This window comes from Lentinus tigrinus (genome assembly GCF_003813185.1).
Source record: "Lentinus tigrinus ALCF2SS1-7 unplaced genomic scaffold L226scaffold_4, whole genome shotgun sequence".
Taxonomy (NCBI): Eukaryota; Fungi; Basidiomycota; class Agaricomycetes; order Polyporales; family Polyporaceae; genus Lentinus; species Lentinus tigrinus.
Genome location: NW_027137913.1, coordinates 841425 through 859559, shown reverse-complemented (window position 1 = coordinate 859559; position 18135 = coordinate 841425). Strand labels below are relative to the sequence as shown.

Genomic DNA, 18135 nt, shown 5'->3' with positions numbered 1-18135 from the left:
CAGGCGGTGGCCTTCGAATTCGAATCGACAACGAAGATTGGACCAAGATGATCCATCTCGACCGGCACCGCAACCCAGCCCCCGTCATCCATGTACCGTGATAAGCCATCCTAACCGAACTGCGCCCGTACAATAAAAACAAAGGGAAGGCGGTTGGGTCCCGAACACCTCCGCACGTCCTTCGCCGCGTACACCTGCCTCTGGGCACCCCCGACCTTGGTGTCAATGACTGAGAGCTGATTGACACGATGTCATCTTCCGCTGCTATGGATGTACCCTTCGATGAGCCGCTTCAGACGCTCCTCGCCCATGGCACCGCAGTCAAGTGAGTTATGGCCTATGTATGTTTAGCCTGTGCATGCCCTTACACGTTTTGTTGGGATAGCGTCATGACCCGTGAGTGTCAAGGATCGTCCCGGACGAAGGTGACACACTGACCGAACACGCGTTTTCCGCATGCCAGTCGTCGGCTTTACTGCACTCCTTTACGACCATTTCGTTACGGTACGTCTTCAGCCAACTCTCTCTCCGTCCCTCAGCTCATGTCTCCCTCAGCTCACAGATGAGGTGGGCTATCTTCTGAGCAAACACTTGCAGCGCGATTCGCCATCCCTCAACACTTGCCCCTAGGTTCTTCTGATTTGGCGCGCCCGGAAAGGCGTTGTCTCTACCATCTTCCTCGTCGTGAGTTCACTTGTCCCGCTGTCCGTCTCCTCACTCACAGCCGCGCAGAATCGCTATGTCATGTGAGTGACCAGTGTCAATAGGTTTCATCGGGAAGGTAACAACGTTCGAACAGTCCCATCATATTGGCCTTGGATATCTACGGTGCGCTTCCCAACAATCCATCAATCCGCCATATGCTCATAGCATGGCCACAGAGTCCTTTGGGAATGCAGCGGCTTCTATTATGGTACGAAGCACATGCCGCGCACGAGGCGACGTCTCGCTAACGGGCTATGAAGTTCTGCAAAGTGTGGACGGTGGTGCAGGGCTACTTGACGATCGCGTCGTACATCTCCATCCATGGTGCGTTTATCTCCATATGATACTGGAGGAGGGCCTTGACAGCAATTTGCAATGGCAGCTATCGTAGCATGGCGTGTTTACGCCATCTACAATGGTCAACGATGGGTGTGCAGACTGTTATGGATTGGAGGATTCTTGTACTTCGCCATTTCGGCTGGGATTACTACGGCATCCCTGATACCCATTATTGGTACGTCGTGTCTTCGAATGATGAGAGGATGATGCTGACAGGCAGATCGCAGCGCATCTTCGCCCATACCATCATGCCTGCGTAGGAAGCGTACGTCTACCCTCTGCCATTCCTTCTCTGGTTCATGATGTGTCGTGTGTGCTGATGATTGTACGGTGGCTTGTATAGGCTCCGAATTACCTCTGGGCCATATGGCTACCAACGTGAGTACTGATTCAGCATATGTCTGCAGTGTCCATGCCGACTCAACGATTGTACAGCGTGGTCTTTGAGACTCTCCTTTTCATGCTCACCATCAGAGCAATGTTCGTTCAAGGGCAGCGGGAATCGCTGACATCCCTCTCCCTCCTCCTTTATCGTGACGGTACGGAGCATTACTGTTATCCTATGCCTGTTCGTTCCCTACTAAGCATCAATCTCACACAGGAATGTTGTACTTCATCGCTGTAACATGTATGTTACTCTTGCCTAGCCAGCGAATCTTCCTCTTCCTGAGACTGACTGCATACAGTTTGCTCCCTCTTCTCTCTCCTGGTATGGGCCCTTGCTGGTTCGGACCTCTTAGGCCTGGCACGATAGTACGTCTTAACGGCACTCCGAATCATCTCCGCTCACTGGAAATGCATGCAGCTTCGCTCTGGCAATGGTGAACATCGCCGGCTCCCGCCTGGTCCTCAACCTAAAGTCATATGCCGCTGCGCGGTACGGTGACAGCGACCTCACCTGGGACGACCCTCCACTGCCGCCCTCTCACCAGATTTCGCTTGGGGTGCCGCACTTCACGCCCTCACGGGATGTGGAGTACGGTACTGAGTCGTTCGACATAGAACTGTACTCGATCGAGCGAGAGTGCCAGCAGCTCGGCACACGGTTGCACTAGGCGCGGGTTGGATAGATGGATACAGGGATGCAGAGAAGATGGAAGAACCACGTTATTTGTACCACGCAAACATGACCACCCACACTCACTGTATCGCTAGCTTATCGGGCTCACTGAAAGCGCCGTTATTTGACTGGAGCAGTTGCTGCTCGTCACACTGTCTCATGTCCATTCCCAATCGAGTAGTCTAAGAGAATGTCGCAATAAGGAGCGAGCGTTGCATTATACCGAAGAATGTACTAGTATGACACCTGTGTATGGGATGCAGGGACGAGTTCCAACAAGGGAGCGTTCCGTAGAGGACGAGGTAAGCCCGGCCTCACAGCCCCTTCCCGAGGGGGTAGCTTGCCCTTATAGATACATAGGTGAGTGGGAAGTCGTAGGTTGAGAGTAAAATCACAGTGCTCACTTGAGGTCCTCGTCGCTCTCGGTGATGCGCTGGATTGTGATTTCCGGCCCCGTGGTGATCTGGCGACGGAAGTTGAGCGAGTCGTCATGAGAGATGTAACGCAAAGTAAAACGAGGGTCAGAACACATGTCCGAGAGTTAGAGAAAGTTTGAGAAGTCAGCGACACGTACCTGGCCTGACTGGGTGTTGTTGGAACCGGCCAGCTGACCAGGGTACCGCGGGGTGGTGACGTTGTTCAGGCTGACACTGACGACGGCGTCGTTGGCACGCTTGGCCGTGTTGAGTGACGAGAGGAGGGCGTTCGTGTAGACTGCATGGGACGCGTGGTGTACTGTGAGAGGAAGTGCCACGGAAGGGATATGAAGCAATAACGTACACTTGCTCCAGATCATGAACGGCGTGAGGAAAACGAACTTGTGGGGCATGGCGGCGAACTGGCAACGTCATTCAGTTAGAAAACAGAAATATGTGGGAGAGAAGCGGCAGCACTCACGGTTATCAGTGCAACCACGGCAATGACTCTGAAGGTGAGGGAGTGTTCAGTATTGTTCGACATAAGGCACGAGTTGGACAACGCACACCGTCAGCGAACCTAAGAGACGGCAAACACATCAGCATGGTATAGGACAGAGAACAACCACAACATCTCACCAGTGCCAATGATGTACATCTGTAGCTTCTGGAGCATGGATTGAGTCCTGTGATTTCCGCGTCAAATACCTTGCTGGTGCACATGCTATCGACGCATACTTCACTGAAGCGCCCTTGTGAGATCTCAAGTAGACCAGCAACGCTGCGGCCACGCTGATGTCGGCAGCGATTGCGGAAACGAAATCGAGGTAGACGAATACCTGGCCACAATCCGTTAATATGACCCTGAAGCTCGGGCCGCCGTATGCGCACCTTGATGTTCTGGAAGTCGCCGTCCTCAATACCGAGGAACTTCACCGTCGCGACTGTTGGCTACGTCAACCTCGGGTATTCGAGCTATATGAGGGGAACAAGGATGCTTACTGACGCCGCATACTGCATGCGGGAATAGATTTTTCTAACGATGAGTACTATGTATATGCGGACAGTTGGGAGACACGAACCGAGGTTGAACGACGACAGCAGGCCCTATGGTACTCGATCCTCAGTGTGAGAGCGCGTATGGTGAACAGCATATAGTACGCACCAGGATTATCGCAGGGACGGGGTTCTGATAGCTCACTGTGGACAGTCAGTCGGTCGTGACAGATGATGGGAGTAGCAATGTGCTTACTCTGGTAGACGCTCCGGATGAACATGCTACATGCTGTTGTGTCAGGAGTGCCTATCCAATAAAGTAGGAACGGAAGGAAGTCACGTACGCGCGTACCATGAAGCTCACCACCGCCTGCGTAAGTACCCATCACTACGTGCCCATATAGCGAAGGGAGAAGTCAGACGCACCGTGAGCAACACCATCGCCTTACAACCGTCGGTATCTCAACATCGTCGTCATACTAAGAACACGTGTTGCTTACCACTAGGGACCTAGCGATGAGTTAGAACATTAATACAATATTCAACAGTAGAATCACGACGTACCATACGGGCGTCATGAAAGCAGCAGGATTGGCATAGTTATTCAGAAAGTAGTGATACTGCATATGTGTCATGAACGCAGTGTTCGCAGTGTCGAACAACCTGTACGGGGTTCTCGAACTCAATCGCTTGCAAGTTCACGGACTACACGCCAGGCATACCATGTCGCGAAAACCTAGAACATGCGTTGTTCACGACATTTGTCGTAAATTAAACAGAACACATTCACTCACGAATAGACGTATAGGAAGTGGCTCCTTCAGACTACGGGTGTAGTACATGTATCCCTGGGATGCTGTGAATCCATATGCGCTGATCGGCACGAAGCGTCAGAGGATCCCGTCCTTACAGACGATATGTGACGGAAACACTTACACCGCTCCCAAAATACTCCCGATCAACATAGCACCAATCGTCGGGTCCGGCGGAGAAACGACTGTCGCAGGCATCTTGGACCAGAAGTGAATTGAGAGGGGAAGGGTGCGTCGACCGGGAAAAAGACAGGGGCACAGACACAGGGAGGGGGCGACAGCAATCCGGGGACAATATGTAGTATATGTACGTCCGCGTCCGAGCCCAAGGGGAAAAAGGGCTGCAAAAGAGACTAAAAGGTGACTACGCCTCATGCGATTACATATACGTATGGACCGAGGACTTCCTCTCGCGATCGTCATACCAGATCTTGAGCGCGTCCGGAAGGCTAACAGCCTTGACACCGTCTATCGCAGGGTCCGTTGCTACGCATTCCAGAACGAGCAAGGCGACAGCCTGAAGAGCGGGGGCAAGAAATTCACCCGGGCGATAAGTGGACACATCTGAAACATCCCAAGCATCGCCGAGCGTAGGCGGAGGTGCGGTAGGCTCCATCTCGGCCCGGAACACGATATAGCGTGAATTCAGGTCCGAGGAGGTGCGAATTGGAGGTGTCGCGAGTTTAGGTTGGAAAGGTTGGAAAGCGCTGTCCAATTGACTAGCGACATACGCCATGGCAATGAGTAGTATATAACTCAACAGGAATGTCATGTTAAACCTGGGGGTGGCGTAAGTTATGTGTAGGAACGCCACAAATGACGGCTCGTACCAGCTCGTACCCCGGGCAGCGGATAAAGGCAGAACCGACCCGGGCAGAATGTGTACCCATACCATCTTCATCGGCCCTGTCCATCAAATCAGAATCGAGATTGCGGGGACTGATGCAAAGTACTGAGATGGCCTGGAGCCTCCTGCAGCGTGGCAAGGTCTTCTTCGAGTAGGACCAGGTGCAGTGCCAATATACACGAATTCAGCAACGATTGCGGTTGGCATTGATTTACTTGGACAGACGGAGGCACACCTACTGGTCTGAGGTCTAGGCAATGTAGGGTTTTAAAGACGTTTGGACCTCATCTCCACCTCAAACGACCATAATGGAGTCCGGGAAGTTTTGGTCAACAACATTGCGGGGCTCGATGGTTTTCCCAAGCTGTACTCTGCATAAAATCATTATTGAGGGTAGAGGAAACCATCCGGAACAGCGGGGAACCACGGCCAGACAAGACCTTACCGATGATGGCAGTATAAGTAAGACGGGTGCCATTTGAGGATGGGAGAGTGTTTTCCCTTGACAGATAAGTAAGGTGTACTGTAACGGGGCTATTACCACATCTGCTTACACCTTAGAACCCTGTAATAATCGCTTTTTAACAAATCCTACATGATTTGTTACACGAAGTTCCAACTCGCTTTCCTTGGTCCCTTCGGTCTTGCTTCTTAGATACTCTAGTTCGCCAACCTCCTCAGTCTCTCCATCTTCTATGTCCCCCAACGCCGCAGCCGGCTCCAGTAGACTTGGCGGGCAGCCGAAGCCACCAGTTGTGGTGCCAGGAGGTGGAAATAACATCGTTGTGAACCCTTGTCAGGTGCGAACGAGTGTGGATGAGCAGTTTCGTCAGCCCTGACTTGTGAGCAGAGAGGAAACCCGGTGCTTGAGTGCATAAGGAATGTTGGCAAGGAGTTCGGAGATATTCTCGCCGACTATCAGGTTGGGAGGACGACCGGAGTGTTGTTTCTAAGGTGCGCATCGTTGCTCATGTCGCAGTGCACAGCGCTCTATCTTGTGTTGCATGCGTCAGTCTACGATATCATAGGCTACATCCCGAGTATATCCACCAACGAATAGAGAGACTAGGACATGCATACAATCTCCGAATCCTTCTCCTGATGTGTGATGTGGTCCGTCGTCCGTCTCTTCAACTTCTCACTCGGTGCTGAACGAACGCGACAGAGCGAGCATCAAGACCCCATACGCGAATTGACGAAGGTATGTAACAAATTGTCACTGGAAGATTTCTCAATGACGTAGGCGCATGCAGATATGCTTGATCAACGAGATTACCGTAATGGTCGCGTGGAAGTGAGTTCGTACCTATGCTCCATGGCCGTACTACTCTTGAATTGAGTACATGCATCTTAGTGCCGAGGAAGCGGGGTACTACCTCTCGACGTACAAGCAGTTCGAGCACAAGCCGCCTGACCTAATCAAAGAACGTGTCGACAAGGACTATCATTCGATGCTGCGCACCGCCCTCACAAGCATTAGTAAGGTCAACAAGACCGATGTTGAGACTCTGCGTACATCGTTCGGGGTAAGTTGAGATCACTCTGGGCGAGGCCTGCCACGACTACTTACCTGGTGTTCCGCAGAGCTTCGCTGCGGTCTCGCGCGCATCGTCGGAACAACTTCAGAATCTTCCCGGCTTCGGACAGGTTAAGGCGAAGCGCATACAAGACGCGTTCAACAAGCCTTTCCGCAACAACAGCACCAGCGCGATCCCAATCAGCACCCAGCTGCAGCTTCGTGCAACCCAGCAGGCTACTGAAACCCAAGCCGACAAGGATGAAGGCAGAGAAGTCAACATCACCGACGTCGAAGGCACATCTCTTCCAGAAGCGGACGAGCCGCGAGCACCTATTCCTCCCCGACTTCCACCTGCACCTCATCCACGAGCGCCTCGGGCACGTAGTCCTGCATGGGACATCGAGCTTGATCTGAATAGCTCGCCTGAGCCTGAGTCTGGGCCGCCACCCGTCCGCAAACGTCCTCCGAGCCCAATGTGGGACATCGAGCTCGATCTCAACGTAAGCGACACAGATGACGGTGATGCCGATAGCAGGGAGCGAAAACGACTGAGGGAAGGTTCAGGAGAGTTCGGCGCTCCGTCCATGCTGACGACGTCGTAGTTCAGGACCCGTTGGACACAATTGATTATCATCCTCTGCACCGACAGGTGCAAACAAATACAAGCCATGGTTGCTGTACTCGAATTCAACCTCGTTCACGGTGACAGTCTCCAGTTGTCTCGGAGTCTGTGGGTACGCCTTAGGATGTAACTCGCGATATCTTTCGTCGACAAAACGCCGGTGCGCGGCGCGTCCGTGCCTTCGCATGACGCGCTCATGTGCAACCACATACGCGGATAAACTGGGGCATGGGTCAAGCCGTTTCTCCGGAGCCGGCGGTGATTCGCTGCTGCCTTCTTCTATTCTTTCCCTGAACATCCCCCAGCAACGATACTCAGAGGATGTTACCTGATGTTACCCACCTGAAGCACATGTCGTCCAGTCATCTGCCCTATTTGCGAATCGCGAGGTGCCCTTCTGATGATCGTCAGCGTCGCCCAATTTACTCACCCACACCCAAGGGTCGCGGTGCATGTTGGCTTTGCTACGGCTATAAAATCGCCATACCGAACATGCTTCCCAAGGCTAGCTCACCCGATATCAAGAATCCTGCAAGGCTATGATTGGTTTACCAGCGTTCCTGCTACTCGCGTTCTCCGTCCTCACACATGCGCTGACCTACAAGGGCGCCGACATCTCCTCCCTTACTGTGGTCGAGAACTCTGGAATCCGCTATACCGATAGCGGTAAGACCACCGCATTCGAGACGATCATCAAAAATCACGGTGCGAATACCGTTCGCATCCGTGTTTGGACCGCCGGCCAGTACGATCTGAACTACGCTCTCGCCCTCGCGAAGCGCGCAAAGGCTGCTGGGCATACGCTGGTCGTTGATTTGCACTATAGCGACACCTGTGAGTGAACTCTTGTCTTAGGGACGTGTGTGCTCACCACATGTTGCGTAGGGGCGGATCCAGCTCATCAGGCGATCCCCTCTGGATGGCCGACTGACTTGGATGGACTGAATAGCAAGATCTGGTCGTAAGTATCTCTACCTTCAGTCGCGCGCAGTTCGTTCAGCGCGCTCTGTGCAGATACACCCAGAGTGTCGTCCAAGCATTCTCTAAACAAGGGACACCGATTGACATCCTCCAGGTGAGATACTTGCACATGTTGCACGCTGTCTATCAGTGATCCCGACATCTCCCCGCTGACCTTTCACAGGTCGGAAACGAGATCAACGACGGTCTTCTCTGGCCTACTGGCCAGATCTCCAAGAACGGTATCAACCCTGTCTCGCAGCTCCTCCACTCCGCAATCAACGGCGCCAAGTCCGTCGCTTCACCGAGAATCCTCATCCACCTCGCCAACGCCTGGGACTGGTCTGACATCTCCTGGTTCTTCGACAACGTGTACATTCAGGGCGCGCTTTCCGCAGACCAGGTTGACATCCTCGGCTTCTCTTTCTACCCTTTCTACGACTCGCGCGCCACGCTAGCCGCAGTGAAGTCCGCTCTCACGAACACAGCGAACACGTTCAAGAAGCCGATTGTCATTGCGGAGACGAATTGGCCGGTGAGCTGCCCTGGAGGAAGCGTCGCGGAGACAAGCATCTCGATCTCGAGTCAGGGACAATCGACGTGGACGTGGAATATCGAGCAAATCCTGAATGGCTTGCCAAACGGTTTGGGTCAGGGAATCTGTGAGTGCTGTGGGGGTTTTAGACGGAAGTGAGGTGATTGACACAATCGAATCTGATGAACAGTTTACTGGGAGCCGGGATGGATCGGGAATGCTAACCTGGGGTCGTCATGCGCAGTATGTGTCTCTGCGGACATATCCAACTTCTTAGTGTTGACCATTTTGTGCAGGATAACCTCTTGGTCGAGTCTTCGGGTGCAACCCGCGATTCGATCAACATCTGGACCTGGGACATGTAGACACATCTGCCGCCCGATATAGGATATAGCTTCGACATGTACGAATAGGCGCATAGTCAAGGCATGTTCTCTGATAGTCCCACCAACGTTGCGGCACGAAATGCCCCCGCCAATTGCTTCAGTTTACGTGATTTCCAAGTCAAACTGAGACTGCCCGGATGCAAGTCTTGAGTTCGAGTTATATAGTGATACATTGACATTATCGGCCATGGAGAAAATCGCCCCCGTTTCATGCAGTCGTTTCCGAGTGTGGTTCTACAAACTTCCCGCTCCCCTTCGCAAAGATGTCCTGTCGTCCAATGTCAATGTTAGACCCAGCGCACGACCATAGGATGCTCTACTCACCTTGACAATACCCCTGCCAATCAAGGACAAAGCCGCCCTGCTCTCGTACAGTGGGTATAGGACGACCGAGATTGCTGAGCAAAATGCCCAGATCATGCCGATGACGACCCACGCCGTCAGTCCACCGACACCATATACTGTCTGCGCGAAGAATAGCGGCAGCGGAATGATGATAAGCATGACGAGGGTCTACGAGCGGTAGCCATACATCAGCTTGTATCATAATCCTATTGAAGTTAAAGCATAGAAGGACGTACGAGAATAACCGACGCCCATGCCGCGATGTCGAATGACTTCTTGAGCGCGACAGGGTCGAGCTCCCTCTCTTCCTCCGCTGCAGCTGCTTCGGCGGATACAGGCTCCTCCGAGATGTCAGTAGAATGGCGCTTCTTCTCGCTTTCAGAGTCGTCGACAGACGGAGCGCCGTGCGAAGGGGCCTTCTCGTGATGAACCGGCCGATTGATCGCTCGAGTAGGTTCGAAGTCGAAGCCTTCCGGCCACTGCGTGTACAACAACACAGTCAGTCATTGCTCTACCCTCGCACATTGAATACTCACAATGAGTGAGGTGACCAGAGTGACTATGCCTCCAACACCAATCGAGGCGAGGTTTCCAGCAAGCATCTCGAGGTCTCCGCCAGTGGTCTAGCAACTCGTTCAGCAAGGTCATCAGGTTAGAAGTCCGATGGGTTGACGTACCGTCACAGTCAGCGAGCCACCGTTCAAGGCGGAGGTAGTGACGAGCCATGCAACAACGCCTGCGCAGAAGCCCAAGATCGAGCCACTGATGCAGCCCCATTTATTTGCCTTCTTCCAGGTAATGCACATCGCGATAGGCACGACCGCTGACCCGAGAACGACGCCCATGAATTCCTGTATATATGATGAGCCTATGGCATCCAAGCTTTGCTCGAGTACTCACGTAAAGCCATCCCATGGAGATGCCGATATAGAAGAAGATGAGACCGAGAAGACCCATTACGATGGCAAAGAATGCGACCTGTAACCATTCAGTCAGCTCGCGATGTCATATGGGAGCAAGGTAGCTGAGTGTATACCATTGCGTGCGAGACCTTCAGAATCTGATCCTCAGTAGCCTTCGGGTTGAAGTATTTCTGCGCCGCACGTCAGCCGTCATGAACACTTACAAACCTCACTCTCTGCAACATACCTTGTAGACATCATACGTCAGGATGGATGATACCGCGATCAACTCTGCGGACGTAGCAGAGGTAACGGCTAGGAAGAGCACCACGAGCAACGCTGCTGCGCCGGACTGCCCGAGGATGGCAGCCGCAGCGGCAGACGCAGGAAGACCAGCAGAGACGTCCTCAGGCGACAATACGCGCATATCCGGATCTCCGCGCAATGCAACAGCGGCCAATCCAAGAGTCGTCGAGAACATGAAGGGAATAGCGAACCACGCCAGCCCTCCGAGCAGGTACGCCTTGACACAGGTCGCTGGACGGCTTGCAATGGCGCGTTGCCAGTACTGCATAGGTATCTTGTTCAGCACGTAACAGGGAACTCGAAGAAGGCGGAACACTACTCACAGCCTGGTCCTGGAACACGGTCGCGAAGTTCCCGATGACGTTGATGACACCGAAGATGAGACCATTCTTTGAGCGCATGGTCAAGTACGAGCCCTGTGCGTTCCCGGAGACCGGCTGGTCCGCCGCAGCCTTGGCAAGCAGCGCGTGCATTGCGCTGAAGCTCCCGATCTTCTCACTTGTTGCGTATACAGTGAACACGAAGACGAAGATGATCGCGAAGAGGACTGTGGTATGCGTGCTAGAGGGAGAGATATCGCATTCATCAGTCATACAAATATGACGCAGCGAGGTAGTGTAGTACTCACTAGTCACAAAGCAAGGTCGCACGCATACCACCTACGACGACGTAGATAGCTACGCCAAGAGGAATCAAGAAGCAGGCCTATATGAAGGTACAGGTTGGGTTTCTTGCTGTAAGAACGCGAAAGGCAGACTCACGGCGATAGTGTTCATACCGGTCAATGCAGTGACCGTGGCAGAGCCTCCTAGAATGAGCATAGAAGACACGATGATGTTCGTTGCCAGTCCAAAGAACATGAAGACAAGGTGCGCGACCGTGCCCCAGCGTGCTGCCACGATCTCGAGCCATGTATGTGCATGAGGAGCATTCAGCTTGAGCTTCGCTGCGAGCTTAGAGCGCACAGAACATGAGCGGTCTACGACTGAGTACAGATTCGTAAGGACATACCTGGGCGAAGAGAAGCACCTGCACCGTCGCACCCGCACCATACCACCAAGGACCCGAGATACCATCTTTGTACGCAACGGCACTCGATTGCAACTACAGGTCAGAGTTAGAAGTGCCCATATAGATACTACAGTCCTGTACTATAACGCAGACAGGAAGGACATACCAGCGTTGCGGCCCATGTCCACGCCGACACGATACCCGACGCGATGAGGCCGGGCTTCACGCTTCTTGAAGCGCTGTTGAACTCCTCGGAGTTCTTGGGGGAGAAGCCCGTATATCGCGCTTGAATGGCCGTCAAACATAGCATAAACGCGCTGAAGAACAGGCCAATTCCTGCCGCGACGTTCAATCAGCGTGCAGACGATCTGGCAGGGTAAGAAATGTGACATACCAACAACTGCACATCGGTTCGTCAGCACATCTCCATGACAGCAGTGCTTATGGGGACTCACCAACTCCGTACCCCGCTCCCTGCGGCAAGATAGGTTCGTTTGCAGACATCGTGAAGTTCCAAACTTTCGCAGGCAGCAAGCGCGTATCCGAGGCGTCACCACAGGTCGTCAAGTCGTCCAGAACCCTCTCACCAGTAATCCCGCGAAGAAGTCGAGGAGAAAAGAGCTCGAGCTGGCCCTTCTCGCGCTCCGTCGTTTACATACTCCCCCACTAGGGCCGCCGCCTGTCCGATACTGAGGCTCCGCATCAGATGGGTGGCTTCTCGAGTTCTGTCAATTCCCTCCTTGGGACTCCTTATCAATGACATTGAGACGCTGCAGGTGCGGCTAGTCGATACGCGAGGTCAGAAGGGTGTCCGACGGAGTGAATTGGTTCGACGTACTTATCTACGACGCGCTCCTGGGCTCGAGGCGTGCGACCAAGTCGACGCGCCACGATAAGAGAGGCGTCTCTGTGGTACAGTGGCGATTTTCCGAGATGGGACCTTGTTTCGCATGATACTTGGGCAGCGGTGAAACGTCGACATCTAGCAGACACACTGCAGAAACACGGAGGCGGAAGCTTGATGTTGGAGGTCGAGGGACACCTAAGAACTAAGTGCCAGGTCGTTGTCAACCCTTATAGTCGTAGGCGCCTAAAGGAATTGTGTGTACTCTGTGTTGTCACTGTCACCTTCAGGACGATCGAGATCCGCATCTTACTGCTCATCCAGCGGTATGGCTAGACGAGGGAACCTATACTAATCAGTATGCCATCCAGCACACACCAGTGATTAGTGGGCCATCATGCATAATATCCAAGCCAACTAGTCTAATGGTCCATGCATTCCGCCACAAGCAAGGTTACATTCAGGTGGTACAACAGTACAACAACGCAAGAAAGACGACGACACAACAGCAACACGAACGAGCAGACAGAGTGAGAAGCAGGCACATCTCAAATAGGTTAGGATTCAGGAGCCGGATGTGGATGTGTGTATATGTGTATACGGGAGGGGTGGATGAGAACCAGCTGAGACCTTTAGCCTGAGACGAGACGAGACAGGGACGGAACGACCAACGATACAATTCGGGGGCAGCGTCCATGTGGGATGATGCGAAACACGGAGAACAGGATATGGAGATGCGTACGTACGGATCCGGGAGGCGAGACGATGCCAGTCTGAGTAACATGGGTGAATCTGGGGTAACGAACGGGACGAAGCACGACAAGGTCGGGAGGGAAGGGAGGCAGTGGTTAACTGGAGGGAAGGGAATGAACGACCTCGAAAATGACGGTTCACATCACGGAGCAGATGCAGGAGAAACGGATACAGAGGGGTGAGCAGACAGGCGTAACGCCCGATAGATACAAGCCACGCGCATGTTCCAAGGACGAAGGCGCAATAGCATGAAAAGAACCGACTAACGTGCATGGGAGCGACGATAAGTGAAAAAAGGGGATATAGCGGCAATCAACCCATGACGCTTGGGTAGCTGACGCTTTCGCTGAGGTACTCGTTTCCGGGATTGTATGTGAAGCCACGGAACTGATCCTGGACTGTCTCCGAGAGCGGTGTATCGTCCACGTGCGAGTCTTGCGGCTTCTCTCCCGTGAACTCTGCGTCGAAGTTGGCCGTGTCCAGCACAGACTCCTATAGATCGCAAAAACATGATCAGGTAAGGCGAGGGATATCGTGAGCTGATATGATGATTAGATATATCATCGTACGTACCACAGTCGGCTTGAACGGAGGCTGAATCTTCTTCGCCATGAGCCTGCAGTATGACGCAGAGATACCATCAGCACACGTCCGGATCATGGAGTAGCTGGGGAGGGACAGGGAATAGAAGAACGTTGTACGAACCTGTTCCAGTCAATGTGCTTCGAGAAGAACGGGTGTCTCTTAATCTCTTCGGCACCGTTGGATCCCAAACGCTTCGAGGGATCGCGTTGCAAAAGACCGGTGATGAGTGTCATGGCGTCATGCGGCATGTCCTGCGGGAACAGCAAAGGGTCCGCCAAAATCCGCTGGTACATCACGTTGACGTCCTCGTCGTAGAACGGAGGAAGACCCGTCTGTCCATTGACTCGTAAGTAAGCCAGAGATGAACCACGCAAGACTCAACGTACCATCATCTCATACAAAAGGACGCCGAGAGTCCACCAGTCAACCGTCTTCGTGTATCCCTGGTTCATGAGCAGTTCGGGCGCAATGTATTCCGGTGTGCCGCAGAACGCTGATCAATTCAGCGTACGTCAGTCGACAGGGCAGTATGGACAAACAGGAGGATTACGTACTGTTCGTCTTCTCGGTTTCGGACATGTTCAGCTTGCAAAGACCGAAGTCACACAAAGCGATGTGACCGGTATAGTCAAGGAGGATGTTCTCCGGCTTAAGATCACTGTCATTGCGCATTAAGCTACTGATGGCCGGAACGCACGGCGAGAACATACCGGTACACCACATTGAAGCCGTGCAAGTGCTCAAGCGCACACAATAGCTCGGCTGCATAGAATCGGCTCCGCCCTTCGTCGAACTTGCCCTCACGTTGCAAGTGGTAGAAGAGCTCTCCTCCATTCACTGATAGTCAGATGTCAGTAGCGTGTCTGACACGAGCTTGGTGCAGCATGTGCTTGACCCACCAAACGACATCACAAGGTACAGCTTATCCGGCGTCTGGAACGAGAACTTGAGCGGCACGATGAATGGGTTGTTCACCAATGCCAGGACCGTGCGCTCGGCAAGAATGTGCGTGATTTCCCCTGGCCGCGAAGCAATGTTTGCTTTACGGATGGTCTTCAGGGCGTATATGCGCTGCGTGTCTTTCTTGCGGACCTGCATGACCTTGCCGAACGACCCCTTACCGATGACCTTGAGTAGTTCGAACTGTTCGATAGTAAGGGACTCGTGTCGTGCCGGCTTGTAGTCGATCTTCAGGTGGAACGCTCCCGAGCCAGCGGTTGCGGTGTACCATTGATCTGACGCATGCTGCGTGTGAGGAATGGGTAAGGACGGGTAGAGTGGGTCAGAATCATATAGAATGGAGAAGCGGAGTAAGATGAGTTAGTATGGAGCAGCGGCATTGCGTCAGGTCGATAAGCAGCACTCACATGGCCATCCAAAACGGGTGTCAGGTCCACACGCGCCATGAGGATGTCATTGCCCATGTCCTCTTGGCCCTTTAGGGACTGCGCAGTGCGCAGGTAGGCGGACACAGAAACATTCGAGGTACGCGACACATCGCTGCGGGGCATAGTCGTTGTAGTGCAGATACGACGGAACAGAAACGAAGCACGTACAAGTCTGCCCTGTAGTTCCACTCTGGCTTAGACAGATCTCCACCCAGAGCCTCGACAAGAATTTCGTTTTTGTCGAACTCGAGCACGACATAGGGAAGCCACCAATACTGTTTCCTTTGCATGCTGTCGCGGTTGCTTGTTGAGCGTCGCGCGGGTGGTGACGTTTCAAGGGCTTTCTGGATGACATCTGGGACTGCGATGCCATGGGGGAGTGCAAGGCCGCGACCTGTACCAATCAAGCACGAGGAGTATGAAGTCAGCAAGTCAACGCGTCGATCCCAGTGCATCATGCGGATGCGCACCAGAGAAGATGCGGATGGTCAGGGTACCAGAACGGAAGTTGTTCTCTGCGACATCTGAGGGCTTCGGGGTGACCGACCGCGAGGGGATGGGGGTGACCGAGCGGGAGGCAGAGCCGTTCGCCTCCTTCGAGTCTTTTGAAGACTCTGTGGGCGCGTTAGCCGATCCTTTCTCCTGCCAGCCTTTCGCGTAGGGTACGCACTCTTCACGCCAAGCTTCCAGGACATGGTTGGGAGGAAAGAGGGGGTTGCTGAGGCGCGTCAGCGAGGAGGAGGTGGGCGCCGGAGACAAGGAGAGGATTGGCCTGCTGAGCGTTCGTGCGCTTGCGATGCACTCTCGCCGTGATCTTATCGCCGCTGCAATAAATAGTCATCTGTACCCCTGCCTCCGACCTCCACCGGCATCCGCGCTGCCCAGCTTGTGGTCGCCGCCTTGGACTCACTATGCCCGCCGCCACTATCCTCGGGATCATTTTAGCATGGACGCAGTGAAATCTGTCCCTCTGATTCCTTGGAACGGCCCTTGCTCCTACGGCGTTCACTGAAGTCAATCGCGGTCTCGAGGGCAACCAACCAGACAGTGGCACGCAAGCTCCAGATACATGTGCACCATCGTGCTGCGCATTGCGCAGAGTCTGAGCTTCTGTCTTGTAGCTTTACACTCATCGCCCCTCGTGAATGACATTGTATCCCGAATCTCTCAACATCGCGCTGCCCGCGTCTCCGTGAAATCTGTCTCAGTACGTGGAAGAATTTCCTGGGCGCGCCGGTCTGCAATTGATTCATAATATCCCTTATTTTGTTGTCCGAAGAACCAAACACCGGTGATTGTGTACATCATAATACTTGCAATTCTATTGTTGAACCTTCGTTCCGGCTCGCGCCGCTCTCAAGATCTTCCAAAGTGTCTTCCCGACAACGTCCACCCCATCGTTCCGCCAGTCCGATCTCCGGTCAAAGTCATCCACGATCTCATTGCTCAGTATGCCCGAGGAATGCCGGGACTTGACGATCTCTTCCGTAATCTTCTTGTTGAACTCCGGATGCCCTTGAATGGTGAAGATGTGCACGTCGGCCGGAGAGACCGAGTCAGGAGACGCGCCGTCGTAGAGTTGGACCATGCCGTGATTGGGTGCGATGGATGTGGAACCTAGCAGGTGGAACGACGGCGGGACAGCTGGGACGTGGTCCCTGTGCATCTGTTCGACGTTCTGGAGAAGAACTTTAAGTCAAGGGATGCACTCCTAAGTCCACCATTGAACTTACAAGTTCTGACACGCCGAAGAGCTTCTTCCCTGTCGCCGTCAAGTCGATCTTCGTGACACCAACCTCCCAGTTCCCACCGTTAGGCACGCACTCTCCGCCCAGCGCGCGAGCCACGATCTGATGTCCGAAGCATATGCCTGTCAAGTTACGGGGTGCATTGTCAACATGCAGTGCCTCACAAACCACAAATAACAAAGCTTACCAAATATACGGATGTGCGGCTTCTTTTTGACTAAGTACTGCACATATTCGATGAGTCTGTTGATCCAATCGAGGTTCTCATATGCCGAGGCGGCTAGATAATACACGTCAGGATTCAGTCAGCGAGGTTATGCAACTGGGACGGGGCCCACCTGAGCCGGTGAGAAGCACGGCGTCGTATATGTCGATGTTCTCAGGATATTCCTGCTTGTTCCGTACATCGAATGCATCCGCGATAAATTCGACATTCGAGTCCGACGGGCGCGATTTGCGGAAGAGTTCCCGAAAAATGCTCCCGTAGTCTCCTTGCTCAGCGAGTACTGGCGGGATGGGCGTATCGCACAGCAGAATTGCGATGCGGAACGGGTTTGGTGAGGACATAGTTGAGTGGTGGTACAATGTTTCTAAGCTGTGACGGGCTCGGAAGAGCTGGGTATTTGTCAGCGTCAGCCGCTAGTGGGAGAAGGGGAGAAGGTGGGAGATGATGAGATGATTATGGCGCAACACGGGACTTACGACGATAAAGAGTTTGGGCGTGAGTGGAGGTGCTACGATGGAACACCGGCTCGATGCGAAGATTACTGGTACAGAATTGTCCGAGCTTGATTCGAAAGTGGAATGTTGAACCTCTTGTCTGCGGTACCTGGGTACCGGCGGTGAGTCACGAACACAGACAGACCTTTCTGTATACATCCGTTAGTTAGCGCGCAGGAAGGAACGGCATGTTCATAGGCGGCGTGAACTCACATTCCGCTACACTGTGGTTAAGTAGACACGTACGAATATCCCGGTTGGGTACAGCAGGTACCCGTACTACCACCTATCGATTCTCAACACCACGAACTTGGCCTCGGAACGGTCTCAGTTAGT

At 53.4% G+C, this 18135-nt stretch overlaps 8 protein-coding genes across 8 annotated transcripts; 3 read left to right on the top strand and 5 right to left on the bottom strand.

Annotated features, from left to right (window-relative positions):
* The first annotated feature begins 18 nt into the window (after positions 1–18).
* Positions 19–2348, top strand: L226DRAFT_530992 (uncharacterized protein). The gene is made up of 16 exons (XM_067679987.1): positions 19–325; positions 386–396; positions 464–504; positions 556–567; positions 631–684; positions 733–746; positions 800–828; positions 882–913; positions 966–1029; positions 1088–1219; positions 1272–1309; positions 1388–1422; positions 1480–1583; positions 1646–1672; positions 1731–1797; positions 1850–2348. Exons 1-16 carry the CDS (start codon positions 249–251, stop codon positions 2097–2099), a joined length of 987 nt encoding a protein of 328 aa, XP_067539737.1. The 5' UTR covers positions 19–248; the 3' UTR covers positions 2100–2348.
* A 156-nt stretch (positions 2349–2504) lies between these two features.
* L226DRAFT_557846 (uncharacterized protein) lies at positions 2505–4871 on the bottom strand (the record flags this gene model as incomplete). The annotated part of the gene is made up of 19 exons (XM_067683204.1): positions 4453–4871; positions 4311–4389; positions 4239–4252; positions 4081–4179; positions 4017–4026; positions 3943–3960; positions 3861–3886; positions 3773–3798; positions 3686–3720; positions 3603–3627; positions 3523–3534; positions 3412–3464; positions 3259–3359; positions 3160–3206; positions 3088–3100; positions 3002–3029; positions 2885–2942; positions 2679–2839; positions 2505–2567 (listed from the first exon to the last, which is right to left on the bottom strand). Exons 1-19 carry the CDS (start codon positions 4749–4751, stop codon positions 2505–2507), a joined length of 1167 nt encoding a protein of 388 aa, XP_067539736.1. The 5' UTR covers positions 4752–4871.
* A 945-nt stretch (positions 4872–5816) lies between these two features.
* L226DRAFT_530989 (DNA repair protein rad10) lies at positions 5817–7451 on the top strand. The gene is made up of 7 exons (XM_067679986.1): positions 5817–5975; positions 6026–6129; positions 6189–6288; positions 6341–6376; positions 6429–6469; positions 6530–6701; positions 6760–7451. The coding sequence occupies exons 1-7, from the start codon at positions 5871–5873 to the stop codon at positions 7294–7296; spliced, it is 1095 nt and encodes a 364-aa protein (XP_067539735.1). The 5' UTR covers positions 5817–5870; the 3' UTR covers positions 7297–7451.
* A 404-nt stretch (positions 7452–7855) lies between these two features.
* Positions 7856–9176, top strand: L226DRAFT_456317 (arabinogalactan endo-1,4-beta-galactosidase; the record flags this gene model as incomplete). Its single annotated transcript, XM_067675286.1, has 6 exons — positions 7856–8150; positions 8202–8277; positions 8331–8391; positions 8461–8938; positions 9002–9054; positions 9108–9176. The coding sequence occupies 6 exons, from the start codon at positions 7856–7858 to the stop codon at positions 9174–9176; spliced, it is 1032 nt and encodes a 343-aa protein (XP_067539734.1).
* A 229-nt stretch (positions 9177–9405) lies between these two features.
* Positions 9406–12265, bottom strand: L226DRAFT_567333 (urea transporter; the record flags this gene model as incomplete). Its single annotated transcript, XM_067684015.1, has 15 exons — positions 9406–9465; positions 9522–9710; positions 9779–10021; positions 10079–10165; positions 10220–10393; positions 10443–10520; positions 10579–10635; positions 10692–11012; positions 11074–11311; positions 11379–11455; positions 11512–11703; positions 11762–11854; positions 11928–12097; positions 12156–12161; positions 12217–12265. The coding sequence occupies 15 exons, from the start codon at positions 12263–12265 to the stop codon at positions 9406–9408; spliced, it is 2034 nt and encodes a 677-aa protein (XP_067539733.1).
* Positions 12266–12993: 728 nt separating this feature from the next.
* Positions 12994–13872, bottom strand: L226DRAFT_242604 (uncharacterized protein). Its single transcript, XM_067673184.1, has one exon. It carries the CDS (start codon positions 13629–13631, stop codon positions 13170–13172), a length of 462 nt encoding a protein of 153 aa, XP_067539732.1. The 5' UTR covers positions 13632–13872; the 3' UTR covers positions 12994–13169.
* L226DRAFT_455919 (Pkinase-domain-containing protein) lies at positions 13671–16026 on the bottom strand (the record flags this gene model as incomplete). The annotated part of the gene is made up of 11 exons (XM_067675266.1): positions 13671–13850; positions 13932–13974; positions 14064–14275; positions 14330–14436; positions 14498–14601; positions 14654–14780; positions 14843–15188; positions 15311–15443; positions 15500–15725; positions 15802–15945; positions 16002–16026. The coding sequence occupies 11 exons, from the start codon at positions 16024–16026 to the stop codon at positions 13671–13673; spliced, it is 1647 nt and encodes a 548-aa protein (XP_067539731.1).
* A 576-nt stretch (positions 16027–16602) lies between these two features.
* Positions 16603–18078, bottom strand: L226DRAFT_609685 (class I glutamine amidotransferase-like protein). The gene is made up of 6 exons (XM_067686079.1): positions 18013–18078; positions 17782–17948; positions 17418–17694; positions 17267–17359; positions 17065–17201; positions 16603–17009 (listed from the first exon to the last, which is right to left on the bottom strand). Exons 3-6 carry the CDS (start codon positions 17644–17646, stop codon positions 16653–16655), a joined length of 816 nt encoding a protein of 271 aa, XP_067539730.1. The 5' UTR covers positions 17647–17694; positions 17782–17948; positions 18013–18078; the 3' UTR covers positions 16603–16652.
* Positions 18079–18135: the final 57 nt, after the last annotated feature.

Excerpts from the sequence above, each read along its gene's own strand:
- L226DRAFT_530992 (XM_067679987.1), top strand. The coding sequence starts at position 249 with ATGTCATCTTCCGCTGCTATGGATGTACCCTTCGATGAGCCGCTTCAG. Across the intron at positions 1,423-1,479 it reads TGGGCCATATGGCTACCAAC|CGTGGTCTTTGAGACTCTCC; the intron begins GTGAGTACTGAT and ends ACGATTGTACAG. Across the intron at positions 1,798-1,849 it reads CTCTTAGGCCTGGCACGATA|CTTCGCTCTGGCAATGGTGA; the intron begins GTACGTCTTAAC and ends AAATGCATGCAG.
- L226DRAFT_530989 (XM_067679986.1), top strand. The coding sequence starts at position 5,871 with ATGTCCCCCAACGCCGCAGCCGGCTCCAGTAGACTTGGCGGGCAGCCG. Across the intron at positions 6,130-6,188 it reads ACCGGAGTGTTGTTTCTAAG|TCTACGATATCATAGGCTAC; the intron begins GTGCGCATCGTT and ends TGCATGCGTCAG. Across the intron at positions 6,470-6,529 it reads ACCGTAATGGTCGCGTGGAA|TGCCGAGGAAGCGGGGTACT; the intron begins GTGAGTTCGTAC and ends CATGCATCTTAG.
- L226DRAFT_242604 (XM_067673184.1), bottom strand. The coding sequence starts at position 13,631 with ATGCACGTTAGTCGGTTCTTTTCATGCTATTGCGCCTTCGTCCTTGGA.
- L226DRAFT_609685 (XM_067686079.1), bottom strand. The coding sequence starts at position 17,646 with ATGTCCTCACCAAACCCGTTCCGCATCGCAATTCTGCTGTGCGATACG. Across the intron at positions 17,202-17,266 it reads GCCGCACATCCGTATATTTG|GCATATGCTTCGGACATCAG; the intron begins GTAAGCTTTGTT and ends GTAACTTGACAG. Across the intron at positions 17,010-17,064 it reads TCTTCGGCGTGTCAGAACTT|AACGTCGAACAGATGCACAG; the intron begins GTAAGTTCAATG and ends GTTCTTCTCCAG.